The sequence below is a fragment of the Heliangelus exortis genome, chromosome 16, assembly GCF_036169615.1.
Source record: "Heliangelus exortis chromosome 16, bHelExo1.hap1, whole genome shotgun sequence".
NCBI classification, from domain to species: Eukaryota; Metazoa; Chordata; class Aves; order Apodiformes; family Trochilidae; genus Heliangelus; species Heliangelus exortis.
The window spans coordinates 12,100,852-12,118,740 of NC_092437.1; the positions used below are offsets into that span (position 1 = coordinate 12,100,852).

At 41.3% G+C, this 17,889-nt stretch overlaps 1 protein-coding gene across 5 annotated transcripts in view; it reads right to left on the minus strand.

Moving 5' to 3' along the window:
• Positions 1 to 2,502: 2,502 nt before the first annotated feature.
• Positions 2,503 to 17,889, minus strand: part of STK4 (serine/threonine kinase 4) — a 47,899-nt gene continuing 32,512 nt past the window's right edge. For 3 of the 5 annotated variants that reach the window (XM_071759453.1, XM_071759450.1, XM_071759455.1), the window contains one exon: positions 2,503 to 5,647. In XM_071759453.1, the coding sequence (XP_071615554.1) occupies positions 5,489 to 5,647 (159 nt within the window). In that variant the 3' untranslated portion in view covers positions 2,503 to 5,488. The remainder of the gene's footprint in view (positions 5,648 to 17,889) is intronic. The other 2 variants (XM_071759454.1, XM_071759452.1) reach the window with 2 other exon arrangements.

Genomic DNA, 17,889 nt, shown 5'->3' on the forward strand with positions numbered 1-17,889 from the left:
CTTTATCAGGTTATTTCTAGAAAAGCTGCTCTCTGCACACACAAAATGATTGATGAAAGAATGACTCTCTCGCCTCCAGGGAATGGTGATTAAGGAGTGACCTTATTAAGTGATTTCATGCAGCTGAGAATTAGACAACTCTGCTCAAAGAGACAAAGTAAACTTTCGTTTAAAACTTCTTTGCCAACCTGCAGATCTGTGATGACCCAGAGTGTGTTCCATGCACTTGGCTGGTTATTGGAAAACCAGGGGATTTTGCAGGGCTTGATCTGTAGAAAGGAGACTCCTCACCAGTAGCATTTCTCGGATCTCTCCTGCTCGTAGGCTCCTACAGCCCTGCTGATACCAGAGGAGTTCGGGGAGTCAAAAATCTGAGCTGACTGCTTGAGTCTGTACCTGTTAAATCTGCATTTGCTCAACTCTGTATAGAGAGCAGTAAAGACAAACAGTGCTGTTACTACTTTTTTTTTTTTTTTTTTTTTTTTTTGACAAAATTAAATACTTCCTTCTGGTAGCAAGAAAGCACCAAGGGCTTGGCTTTAGCCTTTATCTGAACCATACCTATTAACTTAGTTGTAGGGAACAGAAACTCAAAGCTTTTGTTCCAACCATTTGAGATAGCTGAATCTCTAGCCTTGAGGGAATGGAATTAAATTACCCAAGCATGGCTAAACAGGTCACACAACTTCAGGAAAAGAAAGACACAGGATAGGTGTGCAGGGAAGCCCAGCACCAGCGGTGCATGTTCACAGCCAGACCTTGGGTCTAGTGAGAGCAGCAGCAGAGGAAAGGTGCCCTGCACCTCTATTTCAAGATCATCCTCTTTACAGCCAACAGGTGATGGTCCAGAGCTTGTGAGCCTCAAGGTGCAGAGGAAAGGCCACCCCACAGCTCATCTACCTATGGATTGTGCTGAGGGAGGTCTGCAAGAAGCTGTTCGGCTGCTGTAGCCACTCAGGGTGGATTCAGGGACTCTGAGCATCCTCCTCTTCCAGCACTGTATTGATTTTAATAGCAACAGCCTAGAGGGGAGCAGAACAGACTGTGCTTCATAGATGAAATTGAAATGTTTCAAAGTTTTTTAACAAGTTGGCTGTCTTCCTGGGCTCTTAAATTAAAGGGCAATTAAATCACTTTCAGTCTGGAAAGAGCTGATGGGTGTTTCCTGGTTTGACTCTAAAATTTTGCCAGAGTGATTAATGCAATAAAAAATTGTCAAATCTCAACTTGGGGTTGTCAGCCAACACTCAAAAGCATTCATTCAAAGCACTTGCTCAGACTCTTTTGGTTTGTAGACAGGAGGAAACGGACAAACTGAGGGTGTAGGAAAGAGCAGCTGGGCATAAAGGACACCGGCACAGCAACACCTGTACCTTAGTACTGATAACTCATATGGGAGGAGGAGAAAAACTGCTGGTGCTACCAGCTTCCTGGGAAGTTGACTTTTCAGGAGAAAAAAGTGGCTAAATGTCAACCTCAGCTCATGTTTTTTTGCCAGTGTTGGTTTTGTTAGTTAAATGCAAGTAATATTTATGCAGCAGATGCACTGCTCCCAACATGGAGGGAACGAATGTGAAGCCTCCCCTGGTCTGGCTGCAGCGCTGCTGCTGCACTTCCAGCTCATCGCCCCTCCTTTCTCCCTGGGGCTCTACCAGATCCTGGTGACATTGCCCAGAATATCCAGGAGTTCCAGTCTTTCCCAGTTACTAGAAATGCCTGTGGTCTCTGTTTTCCACACTCCCTCCTAACAATGAAAAGCTCAAAGCTATTTCGTTTCTTCCGGGATTGCAAACCGAAGCTGACTCCTGAATGAATTCTGTCCCTGCTGTTGTTAGTCATCCCTTCAGGACAGATTTAGTAACTGGCTCAGGGAAACCACGTAGCAGTCAACAGTTCACTGTTGGAAGGCAGCACCCACTCACTGTCAGCTTCATAATTTTCTGAGCTAGAAAGCTGGAAGTGCATCACGTCAGCCAGAATTAGGCAAGCAAGCCTCTAGCCTCACCTGTTGTGTAGGAAGGTGGATAAATTGATAGGTGTCCAGTCTCAAACCTGACTGCAGGCTCAGGAAAGTTGCTGCAGTGTCAAACAACAGAGCAGAGACATCAGTTGTCTAAAGCAGAGTTCATTCTTGGAGCAACTGAACCTCCTGTGTGATCCCAGCTCTAGGAAGGAGCTGCCAGTGCTCCTCGTGGGGACAAACAGCCCCAACTTCCACTGTGTGTCCTTCACAACTGCCACAGAGATGGCAGTGTGCAGACCTGTCCCTGAACTGAAGCAAACCTCTCCTTGGTCTGCAGATTTAATAATGTTTAAAGGCTACAAAACTGCCTGTTCAAAAATGTATTTCTGCTGTGCTTACTGCTGGTGTTCATTAGAGCTCGTGTGCTCCTCTGGAATTCTGCAGATTGGTTGACCAGCAAATCATGTCAAAACTTGCCCTGATAAGCAATAATACACCAGATACTTTTAAAGAAAAAATGAAAATCACAACACTGATGCTTTCGGGTAAGGACAGTTTATTTGCCCTTTGAACAAATAAGGCAAGATATTTGAGGAAGATCAAACAAAATCTCTTGTATCAAACTCAGAGGACTGCCATAAAAGTTACTATTTCATACATATACAAACTAATGACCCAACACTATTATATACAAACAGCCAGATCTTACAAAATATCATTTCAAGTCAGCACTTTATGCCAGTGTTGCCAATGTTTTTGTTACAAAAAAAGTTAAAGCTACAAACTTCACATTTTTAAGTCTCACCTGACTGACATCAGCAGTATCTCTGGGTTTTACAAGCAAAGATAATGGATTGTCCAGAACACTTTCAGCAATGCAGATGGACCCAAGGAGCCCTGAATGTAATTTCACAATTAAGCAAGTGTTTTGCTGACAACCTTTGTCAGAACAGCTTTCCTGTGGGCTACAAGCCTTGGTCATAGCCTGGAGGACTCTAAGGATTGAGCAAGTACTGTGCTCCTAGGCACTACAAAAGGACCAAAAAGGGAATTATTTTCTCTAACAGATTGAAAATCAGTGAAGGAGAAAATAATTCCTCTGCAGACACATCATTGAGTCTCAACAACTGCAAGCATTAAAGAAAGGTTCAAAGACAGCTAAGCCATAGGACCAGTTTTACTTATTTTGGTTCATTTGCTGTATTTTAAGACAATCATATCAGCAAAGCAGTAATTTCAAGAGTGCTTACATTCAGTTACAGCAGTCACAGGTTGCATATTCCATACACAGACACCACCTTGTGGTGTTTCACCTAAAACCTGGGGTTTCTAATGCCCTCCTATCACTAAAAAGTTACCTACACAGTGCAGAAGTAAAACTCCTCCCAGCAGAATCTGCCTGACCCACACCACATGCAGGCATTTACCACATCACATCTCCACAACTATCACACCAGAGGTGTTGGGCCAGATCCATCCAAGTGATTAATACAAGATCCAACACTTGACCAGAAAACTCCCTCCTGAGCTGTGGGAGCTTCTGAGACGCAAAGGGCGCTCACAAATATTGCTCAGAACAAACACGTTTAGGGCAAAACATATTGCACAGATTTCAGATGAGCACTGAGTGAGCCCTTATGTTCACACAGCATTTCACCAGACCTCATTGAGGATTATATTAAGGTATTTTAGCCCGTTAACAACAATGAAGCTTTTGATTACCTGGCTTTCTCAGTTCAAAACTTTCCCAATACATGAGGCTTTCCAACAGCTGGTTATCCCATGATGTCCTCTTACTTCAGAACCCTAGGTATGTGGCTTGCTGCCTCCCTTTTCCTGCAGAAACAGCTGGGTTGCTGATCTCTGGAACAGCTGTGCTCACACTGCCTATCCCACTGGGACAACCTGATGCAATCAGATCTGCAGAGGGGGTAGACATGGCTTGGTTCCTTTCACAGCACTGGTGTATACCTGTTACTAGCCAAGAGTCTGCTCCAAGAGGAAAAAAAAAGAGCCTACAAAGGTGTGAAATGAACACCCCTCTAGCAGCATTTGATTTGGGAGACACTGCTATATAGTTTAATTATCTAGGTGGTGTACTGAGGCCTGTTTCAGATGGACACGGAAACCGCTCTATCAGAACAAAGTAAAAATAAACGGGTAAATACTTGCTCTGTCCAAATATTTAATCATTCACCAGATACATCTAAACCCACCCACCTCTGCTGTTAAAGCCCATGGGGCAGAGGCATCATTTAGTCTCTGCCCTCCAACGAGGCTCTTTGCTGCTTCTGCTTTACTCTCCACTCTACTGGTGTGAGTTAATTGCACCGTTCTCACAGCGATTGTACGTGCTGGGGTGTTCTCACTGATTGAGCTCTACCAGGCAGGAATGGCAGGGAAATTTAAAATAAAAACACAAGAGCATCCTGGAAGTGACTGAATCTCTTCCAGTAGGACATTATTAATTGTCTTCTCATCCCAATCAACTCTGCCTTTGCTCCGCCACCATAAATGCACATCTTTGTTAATTCAACAGTCTTTACTTTCAGTTCAACTTTTCTGATGTGCTAAACCTTGCAGAAATGTGAAGGATTGTGAAATTAAGTTTTTATTCAAGCATCTAAAAACGTAAATCTGAAACGAAGCTTATAAAATGAACGAACCATGAAGATTTTTAAGTCCTCTCAGACACAGCAGAAGTACCTAATTCCTGAGAGAGGTTCACACAACTTTCACCCATTTGAATACTGAAGGACATTTCCAAACAGACAGATGAAGAGGAATCAGATCACTGATTGGATTTTGGTTTTAACCGAGTGTGGATTTTAAATTATAGAATGTAACTTCTGATGGAGCCACAACATGCTTTTATCTATTCATATCAATTTATAAGGTACATAAAGAGAGGACAAAACTGAGGTCTTAAGGAAACCACACTTGCTTAAAGCACATGGTGTAAGGCATGGGGCTTATTACAGGCTTTTTTAAAAATGAGATTTAAGTTTCATTTTAAAGGCTGGAGCAGTTTGTGTATGTTCTCACCTGCTCTCTTCAGTGACCTAAAACTTACCAGTACCTTAACAGTAGAAAGATACAGTTAACAGCTTGAAACGGAGTCTGTTCATCCACAAAGAAAAACAAAAAACACAAAAGAGGCAGCTGTTAAATACCACAATTCATATTAACTTAAACCAGACAACTGAACGTTCAGTTGAAAAGAGAGTGAGCCAACTTCCATTAGCCTATTTCAACCTGTCCTTCTGATTTAAAAACAATCCCCCTAAAAACAGTAACAAAACTCCTTCAGAGCAATGTTTCAAATCCATGTCTAACATTAAAACACACCCTCAGGATCTCCCACTTCATGGCATTCCTGAGATCAGAAAGGTGCTATGGAAAAATAAACGAGCAGAAGTATTGCCCTCTATTTTGCTAGCATATTTCAATAGAAATCAACCTGTTGAGTAGTCATAAAAGCAAGGAGCTGACTGTTTGAGGATGGAAGAATCTTTTACCAGGGGCTCAGAAGTTCTGCTGCCGCCGCTTCTTGGCCTCAATGGCGTCGAGGATTGGCTGCCGCTTCGATTGGTATTTCTGGCGGATTTCTTCAATCTCCTGCTCCATCATGGGGTCCAGGGCTGAGAGTCTCTTCTGAAGTTCCTCAACACTCCAAGTCTTTAGCTAGCAGGGAGAAAAAAGAAGAACAGACGTCAGGCATTGGTACAGCCACCAGCCATGCAGCTACAGGGATTGTGCTGCCCATCTGGAGGTCACAATGGGTCTGCCAGGAGGAGAAGGTGGGTGAGTTCTGCTCCAGAGGACTGCTCACTGTGAGGCTGGTGTGAGCCTCAGGATACTGGGCTGCTTTTGCTCATTTTATAGATACTTTACATGCCCTGGTCGTCAGGGTATAAAACAATCACTGAAAAGTTTCCTTCATTGAGTTGCTTACATAATGTTTCATTTTGCAGGCTTAGAACAGAAATACTGTACTGAGATGGAACAGAAGTGAAATTCTCTTCCTCCCTCTCTTTCCTTGCAACTAAACTTCCTTATGCATAGCAACAAAGGGAGATGGGAAGAAGAAAAAAATCATTGACAGGAGTTGCACTTATAAAAAAATCATTTCTGTACAGTCAGGCTGAACCTCAATCATGGCAAATTCAAATTCCTGTAAGTTAAAAATCCCAGAACACACACAATAGGTCACTTGGGGTCAGCCTCGTACTAATATAAAATGCAAGCACAATTTGTTTTTTTACTGTACACGTGAAGATGTCAGGATAGTCTGGACAGGTCTCCCTTGACTGAATTCCTAACCTGCCTGCCCTTTATTTAATTGCTTCTCTTGTGTGTGCCAGTTTGCTGAGGACTGACACAGAAGAGTTTTACCCTGGGATCCGAGATGCCAAGGGATCAGTCTAGACAGCCATAGCTGTGCCCTTTACATACTGTCATAACCTGTGGAACAGAGAGACTTTTAGGATTATGATGAAAAATACAGACACTGGAAGCACTGTGAATGTTAACTTAAGCACTGCTCCTTTTCCCATCCAAGACCAAGCAGAAACCCAGAGGAGACACCATTTCACACTGCAGCAGGGTGGGAATGACTATTTGTACCACCTGCTCCCAGTGACTGCCTGCTGTGCAAACCAAGAAGATGCAAAATATTTTGGTTTGGGTTCTTTTTTGTGAGCAGTGTCAGTGTTCAGACTTTCAACAAATGTCATGACTGAGCAACTTATCTTTACTTCAATTAAGTGCCAGTGATGCTGCTGTGCTGGTTTAGCTGTTAGTGAGATATTGTGGTTATTCTCCAAGGCATTTCTGAACCAAAACTCTCAGTGAAATGCTTGCTGCCTATCAGAAGGGAAGAGCTGAATTACTGGCTGTTTAATAGCTGTAATGTTGTACAGTTTCCAACAGTCCTTAAAACTTATGTAAATACAAAACCAGGGAAATCCTGATCCTGCTTCCTGAGATGGAAGAGACACCAGTCCCCAAACCACAAAGTCATTTGTTAGCTGATTTCTCACAAGGTCTTTTGAAATTCTTCAGACTATTCTATAACACAAGATATTTCCTAGTTGCAGTTACAGGATCAGCAATCCACTTTAATAGTCTTGGCACAAGCAAAACAAAACCTTTTTAGCAGGAGTACACCATCTTTTGGGTTTCTCCAATCAGCCAACTGTTCATTAGAAAGACAAAGCACTTCCTCTGATAAGGTATACATTATTTATACATGTTAATGCAACTTTACCAGACAGCAGTTTAAGTTGATGCATGGCACCAGTTGCCTTTTCACACTAATTTATTATGGAACAGGTAATTATTCAACATTCCCCTTACTCACAGTCCAGGGAATTGAACAGTTAAATAAAAATGCAAGCAAAGAAGAAAATATTAATTTAAATACTGAACACATATGCTGAGCAGCTATACCAGACCAAATGGCTGTGTCAGCTCTAACAGAGTACCCAGCACTAGAATACTAAAATGGAGTTTTGGAACAGATCTAAACCATCTTCCTCATGGCTTAAGCTAACTATTTGGTGACAAAAATCATCTCAAGGGTGCAGTCGCCCATGGACACTGCTGGGACAAGTCCATGACGAGTCAGCAGAGCAGTTTTACAGCAGTGGCATTTCCAGACCCCAGGAACGTGGGACTGAGAAGAAAAAACTGTCCTATTTATGTTCTTGAACATGATCTGTCACCAGGGGACATCCTCCATGGATACTGACACTTCAAGTTTTTCTGCTAATTGTAAGCAACTGCTTGCCAAGGGACACGATGGCTTTGATAGTCCCTGGGCCTGTGTGTTTGTCAGGACAGATGGCTAAGGGTGTGGAAGATGCTGGGAGCACAGCTAAATCTGGAGTGGGCAAAAGCCTGCAGATATATATTCATATGAGCAAACTACGAGGTGTTACCTGTGCAGATGTGTGATAGAACAAAGTAGCTACTTGAGCAGACTGATCATGGTTTAAACAGAACAGGGGTGGTGGGAGAAGGAAGAGAAACAAGTCAGTGCAGTGAGAAATCTAAGAGCTGTGAGTTGATGAGGATGAACTAATTACTGAGTTTGCATCTGCACAGCTGTGAATGCCATGCTCCTACTGAAAGAAGCAGCAAAGCCAGGGAATAACACTAGTAAAAGGTCCAGAACATGACCTCCCACCACAGCTGAGCTGACAAGAGACTGACAGCACCCGGTCACTCATGAGAACCCAGCACCCATGCAGTTGCAGAGGATGCCCAGCCCTCTGCTGCCACTCTGCTTCAGGCCTGCCACAACACGAGCCCTGGGACCTGCACTGAGCTGCTACTCAGCTCATTCTTCCACCTGTAAGCATCTTTAAAGGAAATAAAAGAGAACTGTTTAAAACATGATGGTCTCCATTTCACTTTGCTGCATGGCACTGCAAGCCAATGCCACAAGACAGACTTTCTCCCAGAAATGAAGTTTTTAAACTCTAGTATTCTAGTATTCTGTCTGCAGTGGTGGGCTCCTGGGATACCAACATTATTCTCTTGGAGATATGCCAGAAGCAAAATAAGGATAGAAGGACAAGGACAGAGCATCTCCTGACAGATGGTTCCTCAGGGTGAAGTCTCAGAGCTGAAGAGATGCAATTAGAGCTCCTTATAGCCACGGGCTGTCCCATCCCTCTCCTCACTTCTCCTCAGCGGAGTTTCTGCTACAAGAACTTGTGTCTTTGTAAGAGCTATCTATTTTTGTCCACAGTGTTCAACCATCCAAGACAAACCTTTAAAGAAAGTAATCTCATTTCATGTGAAAAAGCTGATCTAAAATACTTGCTTTAAGTTGGTCAAACACATCTACCAAGAGGAAGAGGCAGCAGCACAGCACAATCGTTCAAGCAAAGTTGTATGTGAACAAAACTGCTTTTTAACCATTTGATTAAGATTGTATTTTAAGATTGTATTTAAGATTGTATTTTAAGATTGTATACGTGCACAAGTACCCCAGTTAAGACAAATATCAGAGGTGCAAATCTTCACCTCAAAGCCTCTTGTCCAGGGCCATGCATGCCCTTCACTGGTCCTCAGGCTGAAGACCACTGACAGCAAAAGTCTGTTTTACTGTGCTGGTGATTTCTACTGTACAATTCAGAACAACATACACAATTATGGCCTTCCCATGCATAAGCAGTAATGATGGACCAGAAACAGATCATTTCATATACAATTTCTTCCTCAAGGAGAAGATTGGTAAGCTACTCATTACATTCCTTTGCCAGCATTTCAGACAGACTTGGGGACAACAACTCTGCTGAACAACGTGCACCTCAGCAAACTGCTTCTGAGTTACTGCTTTCAAATCAGCATTTTAAAAATAAGAGGAAAGAAATATCACTTTCATTTGCTACAGTCAGGTGAAATGTCACAGCAACATGATATTCTATGGAATGCAAATGAATCTAAGCAGCAAAAGGAGAGTCAGTGAAGGCTCTCTGCAGACAGCTTGGCTGTAGACACAGGTTCAATATTCAAGGGCACCAAGGTCTGAAGTGTATAGCTATGCAGTTCTGTCCAAAGCAAGAGGCAGTCTAAAAAACCTGCCACAGTATTTTTAAACAGACCACACCAGATTTCTGTTTTACATAAGCTCTAATGTAAAACACAAAGCACAGAAAATTAGCTCAACCCTTTCCTTCTCCAAGAAAACCAAACAAAGAATCCTAAAAGTGAAAAAGTTGTGAATTAGAAGCCAATGCAGATCATTTACACAGTTCTCTTGGTACCTACAGTCCTTGTACTGAAGAACACTCATGTCTGGTTTTCCTACAGCTTGGTGTGTAACTTGACCAGTCACCACCAACCATACTTTTCTGGTACCTCAAGGGCCCTGCAGCAGCACAAGGTCACCACTGGCTTGGACCATTCTGCATGATGCTGTCCAGTAATCCCAGAGTCACTTCAGCTATCATTTTTTTATTCTCTACCAAAAACACTACCAGTAAAATCATCTTGCTGCTTAAATTATAAAGCATCAAGTAGAAACAAGTTGTTTCCCAGCAGCTTTCACATGTCTCTCTCTCAACAAAGACATTCAGCACAGCACTAATTCACCAGCTGCACAAGAACAGAAAGTACTATCGTGGGGCAAGTGAAAAACATATTCTTCTTGTAACTTTCTTTTCACTCACCAAATCTGAATCTGATCCTTAGGTTTAGCACAAAACCTTTTCTTTGTATCTTTGCAGCATTTCGTGCTATCTGGGCTTCGGTCTAAATGTTGCATTAGAAGTCTTGTGACAAACAAGATTAGAAGCCTGTGACATTAGAAGCCTGTGACAAACATGAACTCTCTCCATCTCCAGGGAGGGGATGCAGCTCTTCAAACGTGCAGACAGACCTTGGGTTCTGGAGCAGAATAGGAATATAAATAGGACATTGGCGGGATGGGGTTATTTTCCTCATGGTGAACAGTTTTGCAGAAGGAAAGTATTTTCAAGCCTTAATACTACAGCAATTAAAATCAGGAAGTTGTTCTTTGCTACCTTAGCTCTCCAGTCATACCCCTCCACTGTAATTTCTGTGAGATTGAACACTTGTCTTCCTCATGCTCACACCGAGTCAGTGCTGAGCATCCTCCTACCTTCACCACCAACAGCCTGAGGCTGTTAGGGAGGCACCAGCCAGCAGCAATGGGTCTGCCTTTCACCCAGCTATTACAGGTGGCATTTACTGCTCAACACAACTCAATGTTAAACTTTTAAGTTTTAAATAGCCTGTAGAAAAACTGGCTTTAGCAATTATCACTTCATAAGGGGCAGTGGGAGTTTGAAGACTAAAATACAGAAGTAGTAAAATTGCAGCTTCCCACGCTACACAGGGAAATAAATTCTTAGTGGGAAAGATATGAGCTAGACGAGCACTAAAGAGAAAAAAAACAAATTAATTGTCTATTTAGCACAGCTTTTATTGTTGTATTTTCCTTTTCTGCCTAGCTGTACACTGCAATCTGACAGTTCTTGACTCTATGCCCAGTGATAAGAGCCCCTCAGTGAAACTCAAAACATCTTGAATCACAGTCACAGGGAGCACAACTCATTTGCTTTTGTGTGTGTTTAGACAGGCAAAAGCTAAACATTACTTGAAAAGTGTTTTTATACAAACTAAGTTACCCAAGATATGCTAAACATTAAATGCCAAATAGAAATTTGCTGCTAGAGTTAATGAAAAAATATTACCACTGTAACAGAGTAGCAACAGGATACTTTGGAAATAAACAAAGCAAAAAAGAAAACAACCAGCCAGGAGTACAACTGTATGGAAGCACATCTGAGCCTCTCTCAGAGGGCTATTGATTATCACACTCAATACCAGAAGTGGCTACGTATTAGAGCTAAGTAGAAAAGAATTCCTACAAATAGTGTATTAAGTGCCCAGCTGTCCTTTGGGAGAGGAGACTCTTCACGGAAGAGACTGATTAAACTCTTACTTCACTCGACCTTGGTTTCCAGCAACCTTAGCAAGATGCTTCCCTTCCAATAAACCCGAGGGCATGCTTGCCCTTCCTCTCCAGGATCCTGCAGATCACTTGGATGTGTATCCACCTCAACTTCTGAACTTTTCTTCTATCACCTCCTCAAGCAGGGTTTTATTTTTGGGAAGTGCTCACCCTTTGGATGCCACTTGCTGTTTCTATTTGTGGCAACCACCTCGGAGCATAATTCAGGCTGCTCCATGTGTGATTGCCATGGGTGCTACAGAAGACCAGGAGCTAGGGAGAGGTGCTGGATCTCAAGGCTTCATGAATGTGAGCTCTGACAAGTCTAAGACCTGAGATTAATCTGGAATTAGCCTTGAAAGACTGGTTAAACACAATATCAATAAAAAGCTCATATCAAATATACTCTGAGGGAACAGATTACTGAATAGTAGTATGCACTATTTTTTAAACCAGCAAAAAAAGCATTCAATTTCTCTGGCCAAAATTAAATGTAGAAGGTGATTTTTCATGCTAAGCAGTGCTCCAGACTTTAGATCTTGAAAATGGTGATATAAATTGGTGTTGGAATAGCATGCCATTTTTTTTCTGTAGCATTTTCCTGAAATGCTGGCTCAATACCATTTGGCATACTTTCAATCACTGATCTAAAAATTAAGTGCCTTGTTCTCATTTATGTTTCTAGCACAAGGAGGCCTCGATGTAATGCATCAGCAGGCATTAACTATTTATTCACTGCAAGTTGTCCAGTGCAAAGGACACCAGAACATAGGAACCTACAGGTACTTACCACCCACTCTTCATCATGATTGTCAGGTCCCTATAACTTCACAAATCTGTCAAGCTGCCACACTACAGAGGGGCTACAGTAAATCAGAACAAACCCCAGTGCCTACTCAAACATTAATTATCTTTGATTTCCCCCCTTTTAGCATTAACATCTCAGTGAAACTTCTCACTGTTATGAAAGCAGTGAATGAAATGCATTCACTGTGGGATTTCATGCAAGATTAAAAATACAGATATTAATCTTTCAAAGGATTTGAAAAATAAGTCTCAGCAGCACAAGCTTCTGCTTTTAATGCATCTTAATTATTTAGGCAAAGTGCTAGCAAAACACATCATGGGCTGCAGCACCCAGCACAAGTCAAAAGAGCATTGCAGCTATAACTTCCCAAAGAAAGCAAACAGGATCTGTGATCCAGGCACATCTGGAGATAGCTGGTTCAGGCCACTTCATCAGGACACCAGATGACTTCCCACAAAGAAAAAACACTCAACTTTCTACTAGATCAGTGTATGCTTTAGAGGTCAAGTCAACTTGAGTCAGTGCAAGGCAAGCAGCTGAAGCAGTTAAAGGAGTACAATCACAGCATTGTTTTTTTGTGGAGGATGGACAGACACAAAGACACTGAGTATTTGATCCCTAGCTGAACTGGAAAAAAGTATTTGACAGAGTTATATCAGGGGAGACCCAGCCCTTCTCAGCTGACGTGTCTGGACCTTAATTTCACAAATGTAGAGTTTTATGGCTACTGAAACAGCTTACTGCTACAATGCCAGTGAGGACACCAGCTATTCTCTATGTAGCTCTGCTTATATGATTAAAATAAAGGTGCATGATACCAGATCATTGCATCTGTAGGAATACCTACAGAATTACTGGAAGGTGATGTGTGCCCTTCTCCTCCCTGCTTCCAGCCAGACCACTTTGTGAAGATCATTTCTAAGCTGGAAACTTCCCTCTGTTCTGCACGAGGGCATGCTTGCCCTTCCTCTCCAGGATCCTGCAGATCACTTGGATGTGTATCCACCTCAACTTCTGAACTTTTCTTCAATCACCTCCTCAAGCACCTCCTTCCTGCAGGAAGGAATTGCTGCCCAGACTTCTCTTTTCAGCTCAGCACCTTGCTAGCTTAGCACAGCCTCTCCCAAGCTGCCCCACAACCATCACAGGATTTCTCAGGAAGCTGCCCTTGCCCCTGCCCTTGAGGTGATGCTGTTCACATGCACCAGCACCACCTCACTGTTGGAGTCTCTCCCAGCAGTGGCTGCTGATGCCACTGTTCTTCTCTAGCAAGAGCTGCCATGGTTTCATTTCTCAACTACCACTTCTTTGATTGTGTATTTATACCCATAATGTTTAACCCTCCTAGTTCAGCAAGGACCATCCTCAGGCATGCTTTTAGCAGGTAATTTCTGTGACTTCTGTGGAAGACACACACAACTTAAAACAAACAGCTGCTCCTCCAACAACTAAGAAGCATCTTTGCTTTGCTTTCTCACCCTCCACACTGTCTGGAAATTTTCCCTCATTTTTCAAAAGCCTGTAAGGGCCAGGGGGGAGCTTTGCTTTTTGCAAGATGTCAGAAAATTCCCAATACAGAAAGCAGATTCAGAAGACTGTAGCAAACATTCAGATCTCCCTGGCTGCTCTGGCTACCCAGCCATAACCCAGGCATTATGCAGAGTGGTTACCCACAGAGATTGCAGGAATGCTGTAGCCTGCATCAATAATGCCTGCATCCCTGAGCTGTCCTTAGCCAGGAACTGCACTTTATCAATCCTTACTGTAATCTCTAAAAGCCTCATGAAAGCTTCAGTGTTACAGCCAGCACAACCACATAAACTCTGCACACTGCATTGTACAGAAGTCATATTAAGGAAGAAAACCCACCCAAAGCTCTACTCATTGATATGAATGGCAATAATTCTATTTTTTGGGGTTTTTTGTTTGAAAGAGCAATGCATTTTAATCTTCTGAGCTTCAAGATTAAATTTCCTGTTTTAGCCTTGGTATCATTTATGAGTATGAACAACATCATTCACTTCCAAGATCATCCCAAGTACCACACACACTTAATCTAAACAAAGCAAATGACAAATTGTGTCAGTGTTATTCTGTAACACTGAACTTCAAGAAGTCCAGACCTTAAAATCCTTTAGAGACTTAGAAAGTGGCTGACTAATCCTGTAACCACGAAGACAAGTTATTTCACTGCTTTTTCTTCAATAACTGAATTAGATATCAAGCTAAAAGGTCAGCCTGTCTGGAGAAACAAAAAAGAAAAAGAACCAAACAATCGAAGAGCAGAAAAGGAGCATCATTTGCTTATAAAAAACATTTGCTTGCCAGAGATTCGATTAAGGAAAAACAAAGCAGAAGGGTTTTTTCCCTTCTCTAAGTGATTATGCTTTAATTTTCTTAAGTAAGAGTACCAAAATAACTCTGGACATGTTAAAATAGATCATGTCATTGGGCTTTGAAGATCTGGCTAGCTGCACAAATCAACTGTAAAGTACACAGCTGACCAACTTGAAGGTTTCTCTCTGCCTTTTTTTTTTTTTTTTTTTTTTTTTTTTTTTTTTTTTTTTTTAGAAAAGCAATCTGTCAGAAAATGCTGGTTTCTTTAAACCAAATAAAATTTTCTACTTAGGCTTAACTAGGTTCTGCCAGGAAGGGTATGTGGCTCTGTAATGGAACTTCCTTCCAACCTGACATAGTTTCCTCCTCTGTTCTTTGACCCTGAGGGCTCTACTCACTTATGGATTAACAATTAATTTATTTATTCAAGAAGAGTGATTCCTTCATACAGTATTGCTCAGTGTGAGATCACCATAAAACACAAATGTAACTGAAGTAGTAACTAATTAGTTATCACTAAATCCTGATGTCAATACAGTCTTCATTACCAAACATGGAGTGAAAAGTTTGCTATTGGTGTATTAGCATTGTTACTTTATCTGAAGACTTCTGTAAAGCATAACGAAGGCTTAAGACAAAGCTTCAGTTTCCCAGTAATATAAGAAAAGGCTGCACAAAGACAAATGCACCAGGTGCAGAAGTCATAGCTAAGTACATAATTTCAGGCACTTTCTGGATTAGACTTTGCCCACTGGAAAGTATTCACAGAGAGCCTGGATGGGGACTTAATCCCCAGGCTTTTCCCTTGTGGCCCTGAGACTCCACTCTCCTCAGGCAATCCAGAGCAGCTCCATGAGGTTCTTGATTAAAGAGTCCCCAGAAGGAGCCTTTATTGCTACAGATGAAAAAAAAACTGGTCAAGCTTGTCTTTTTAAGCTGCCTTACTCTTTACAAACATTTGTACTGATAGATGAGCTGCAAGAAGACTTTAGAAGCACTTCAAATATATCTCATTTGAGCAGCAGTGTTCTTTCTTTAAGGGAGATGCAGTGCCAGGAACACACCCAGCCTCACAAAGAAATCTCAAGGCATAACAAGACTCAAACAGGTTTTGTAAAGAATTGAGTATGCTCAGAGATTTTTCCAATGTCACATCTTCAATTATTCATTCCTCTTCCTCTTCTCCCAAAGCAGAAATGCACACTGCAGCCTGACCTCAAACACAGCAGCAGCAGAACAAATCCCAGCATCAAAGGCCCTGAATGAGGTTCTGTTTGTTATTTAGTTCATCTGCAAAACTTTCAGGCAACGTCTCAGCTGATTAAATGCAAAAGTAGGAAAAAGGCTTCCCAGACAGTCCAGGATGTTAAATTCACAAGTTTGAATACTCTCATATACAGTTGATTTCAGGTTACATTATTTCAGTTTCCATTAAGGGCTGTGACCTCAGCAACTCGCTTTACTTCCCACTCACTGCAGGTTTCATTTAAAAGCCTTATGTCACAGAAGGCCTGCTATATACAAAAATATAGCAAAAAATGAAATTTTGACAGCACATTGTGGCAGTAAGTGCTTTGCAATCAATGTCAGTGTGCACCAAAGTGAAAGCAGGTGGTGAGCAATGACCCCGTTAGCAAACAGAAGAGAGCAGAAATCTATTCCCTTCCACAACAGATAAAGTCAAGCCACTAAACTACCTTTTGCAATTTCAAATGTTGCTAACAAATTTTAAAAACAAGCATGGTATCTTCTGGGGTTTTTTTTGTTTGGTTGGTTTTGTTTGGTTTTGTTTTTTCTGTTGTTGTTATAAAGGCAATTTAGGAAGGTTTATAGACCCCATATTCCTGGAGTTTGCTGTAGATCTCATTGCTGGGTTTGAAGCAGCTCTGAACCTGATGAGGTTTGCAGCAAGGTTCAGAGAGTCTTCCTTCTGTACATGTTATAGAAGATTCAAGATTGCTTAACAAACAATAAAAGTGACAAACTGTTCCTGGGCTTATTTTTAAAATGTCTGCATGTTTGATTACAAGGTGACAAAACGAACCATTTTCCCTTAATAAAGATGTCAGAAGTTAGAAGTATTTGCTGAGAAGAAAATACTAAACATGCTGAAAAGGTAATACTTAAAACAAGCACAAACATTTAGCAGAGCTTTAAAAACTCTTGGCAGATGGCTGAAGGAAGAAAAAGGAAATCCATTTAAGGGACATCAATGTTATGAATCAATGCAGGTGACATTTAAAACCAATGAATAAAACATCACAAAAACCTGTCTCTTTTTATATATCATACCTCACAGTGGAAATTACAGCCAATCTCCCTCAATTAGCAGAAGATACCATGAGGGTACAATTTCAGGTTTGGAAATTAATAGTTGTCTCTTCCATACCATCTTCTGTTGTCAGAAAATCACTTTTTACGAGAGCCTCTTTTTTTTTCCCCACAAAAAAGAGGATGGTCAATGCTCTCACATTGAACAAAACCTTTATTTTAGAGGTAGCATAGCACAAAAATGTTGTCTTGTTTCTCAACTAGGAACCAATTGCAGTTCTCTAAGATCTAAAGAGGGATATCAGCAATCCCAGATCTGGCTTTCTCTCTCCAATTGATAAATACCCTGGAAAATACGTTCACTTCACAAGCAAAGTGAGACTATTGGAAGAAATGATTGCTTGGGAAGTAATTTTCATTCCAGCCACTACTGGGATAACCTGAAGTTCATTATAGATTAAGGGAAGAAACTTTGGGGCAGAGAAATCCCTGAAGATGCACTCGAAGTGTTTAGTCTTATCAAAAATGGTATCGAAAAAAAGCTCTACTTTAACCAAACATTTCTTTTTCTCTTATGGAAAACCATACATATCCAAAGGAATTTTTGGAACAATCAGTCTCATCACACAAGTTAAAAATACTTACTCTCTTAGAAAAGAAAAAACACACTGCGAGTTTCATAATAATTCAAGAGATTTCTCAAGATCATTTGATTCTCAAACAATACCATGTAAGTGTCCTGAAAATGTACACATTCTAATAAAGCTTTTTTGTTTGTTTGTTTTGCTTGGGTCCAAGTAGATGGACCTTCTGGAGTCTTAGTAACCAGCTCAGATTATTCACTTGTGTAATTTGCATAGGAGAAAGAATAAACAGGAAGAATAGTCTAGAGGCCTGCATCTGACACCTTTACCAAGCTGCCTAAAAGACATAAGTAAAAACAAGATAAAGCTCAGAGGATCACAGTAGAGTCAGAAAACAACAAAATGATAAACTATAAAAAGTCACACAACAGCACCT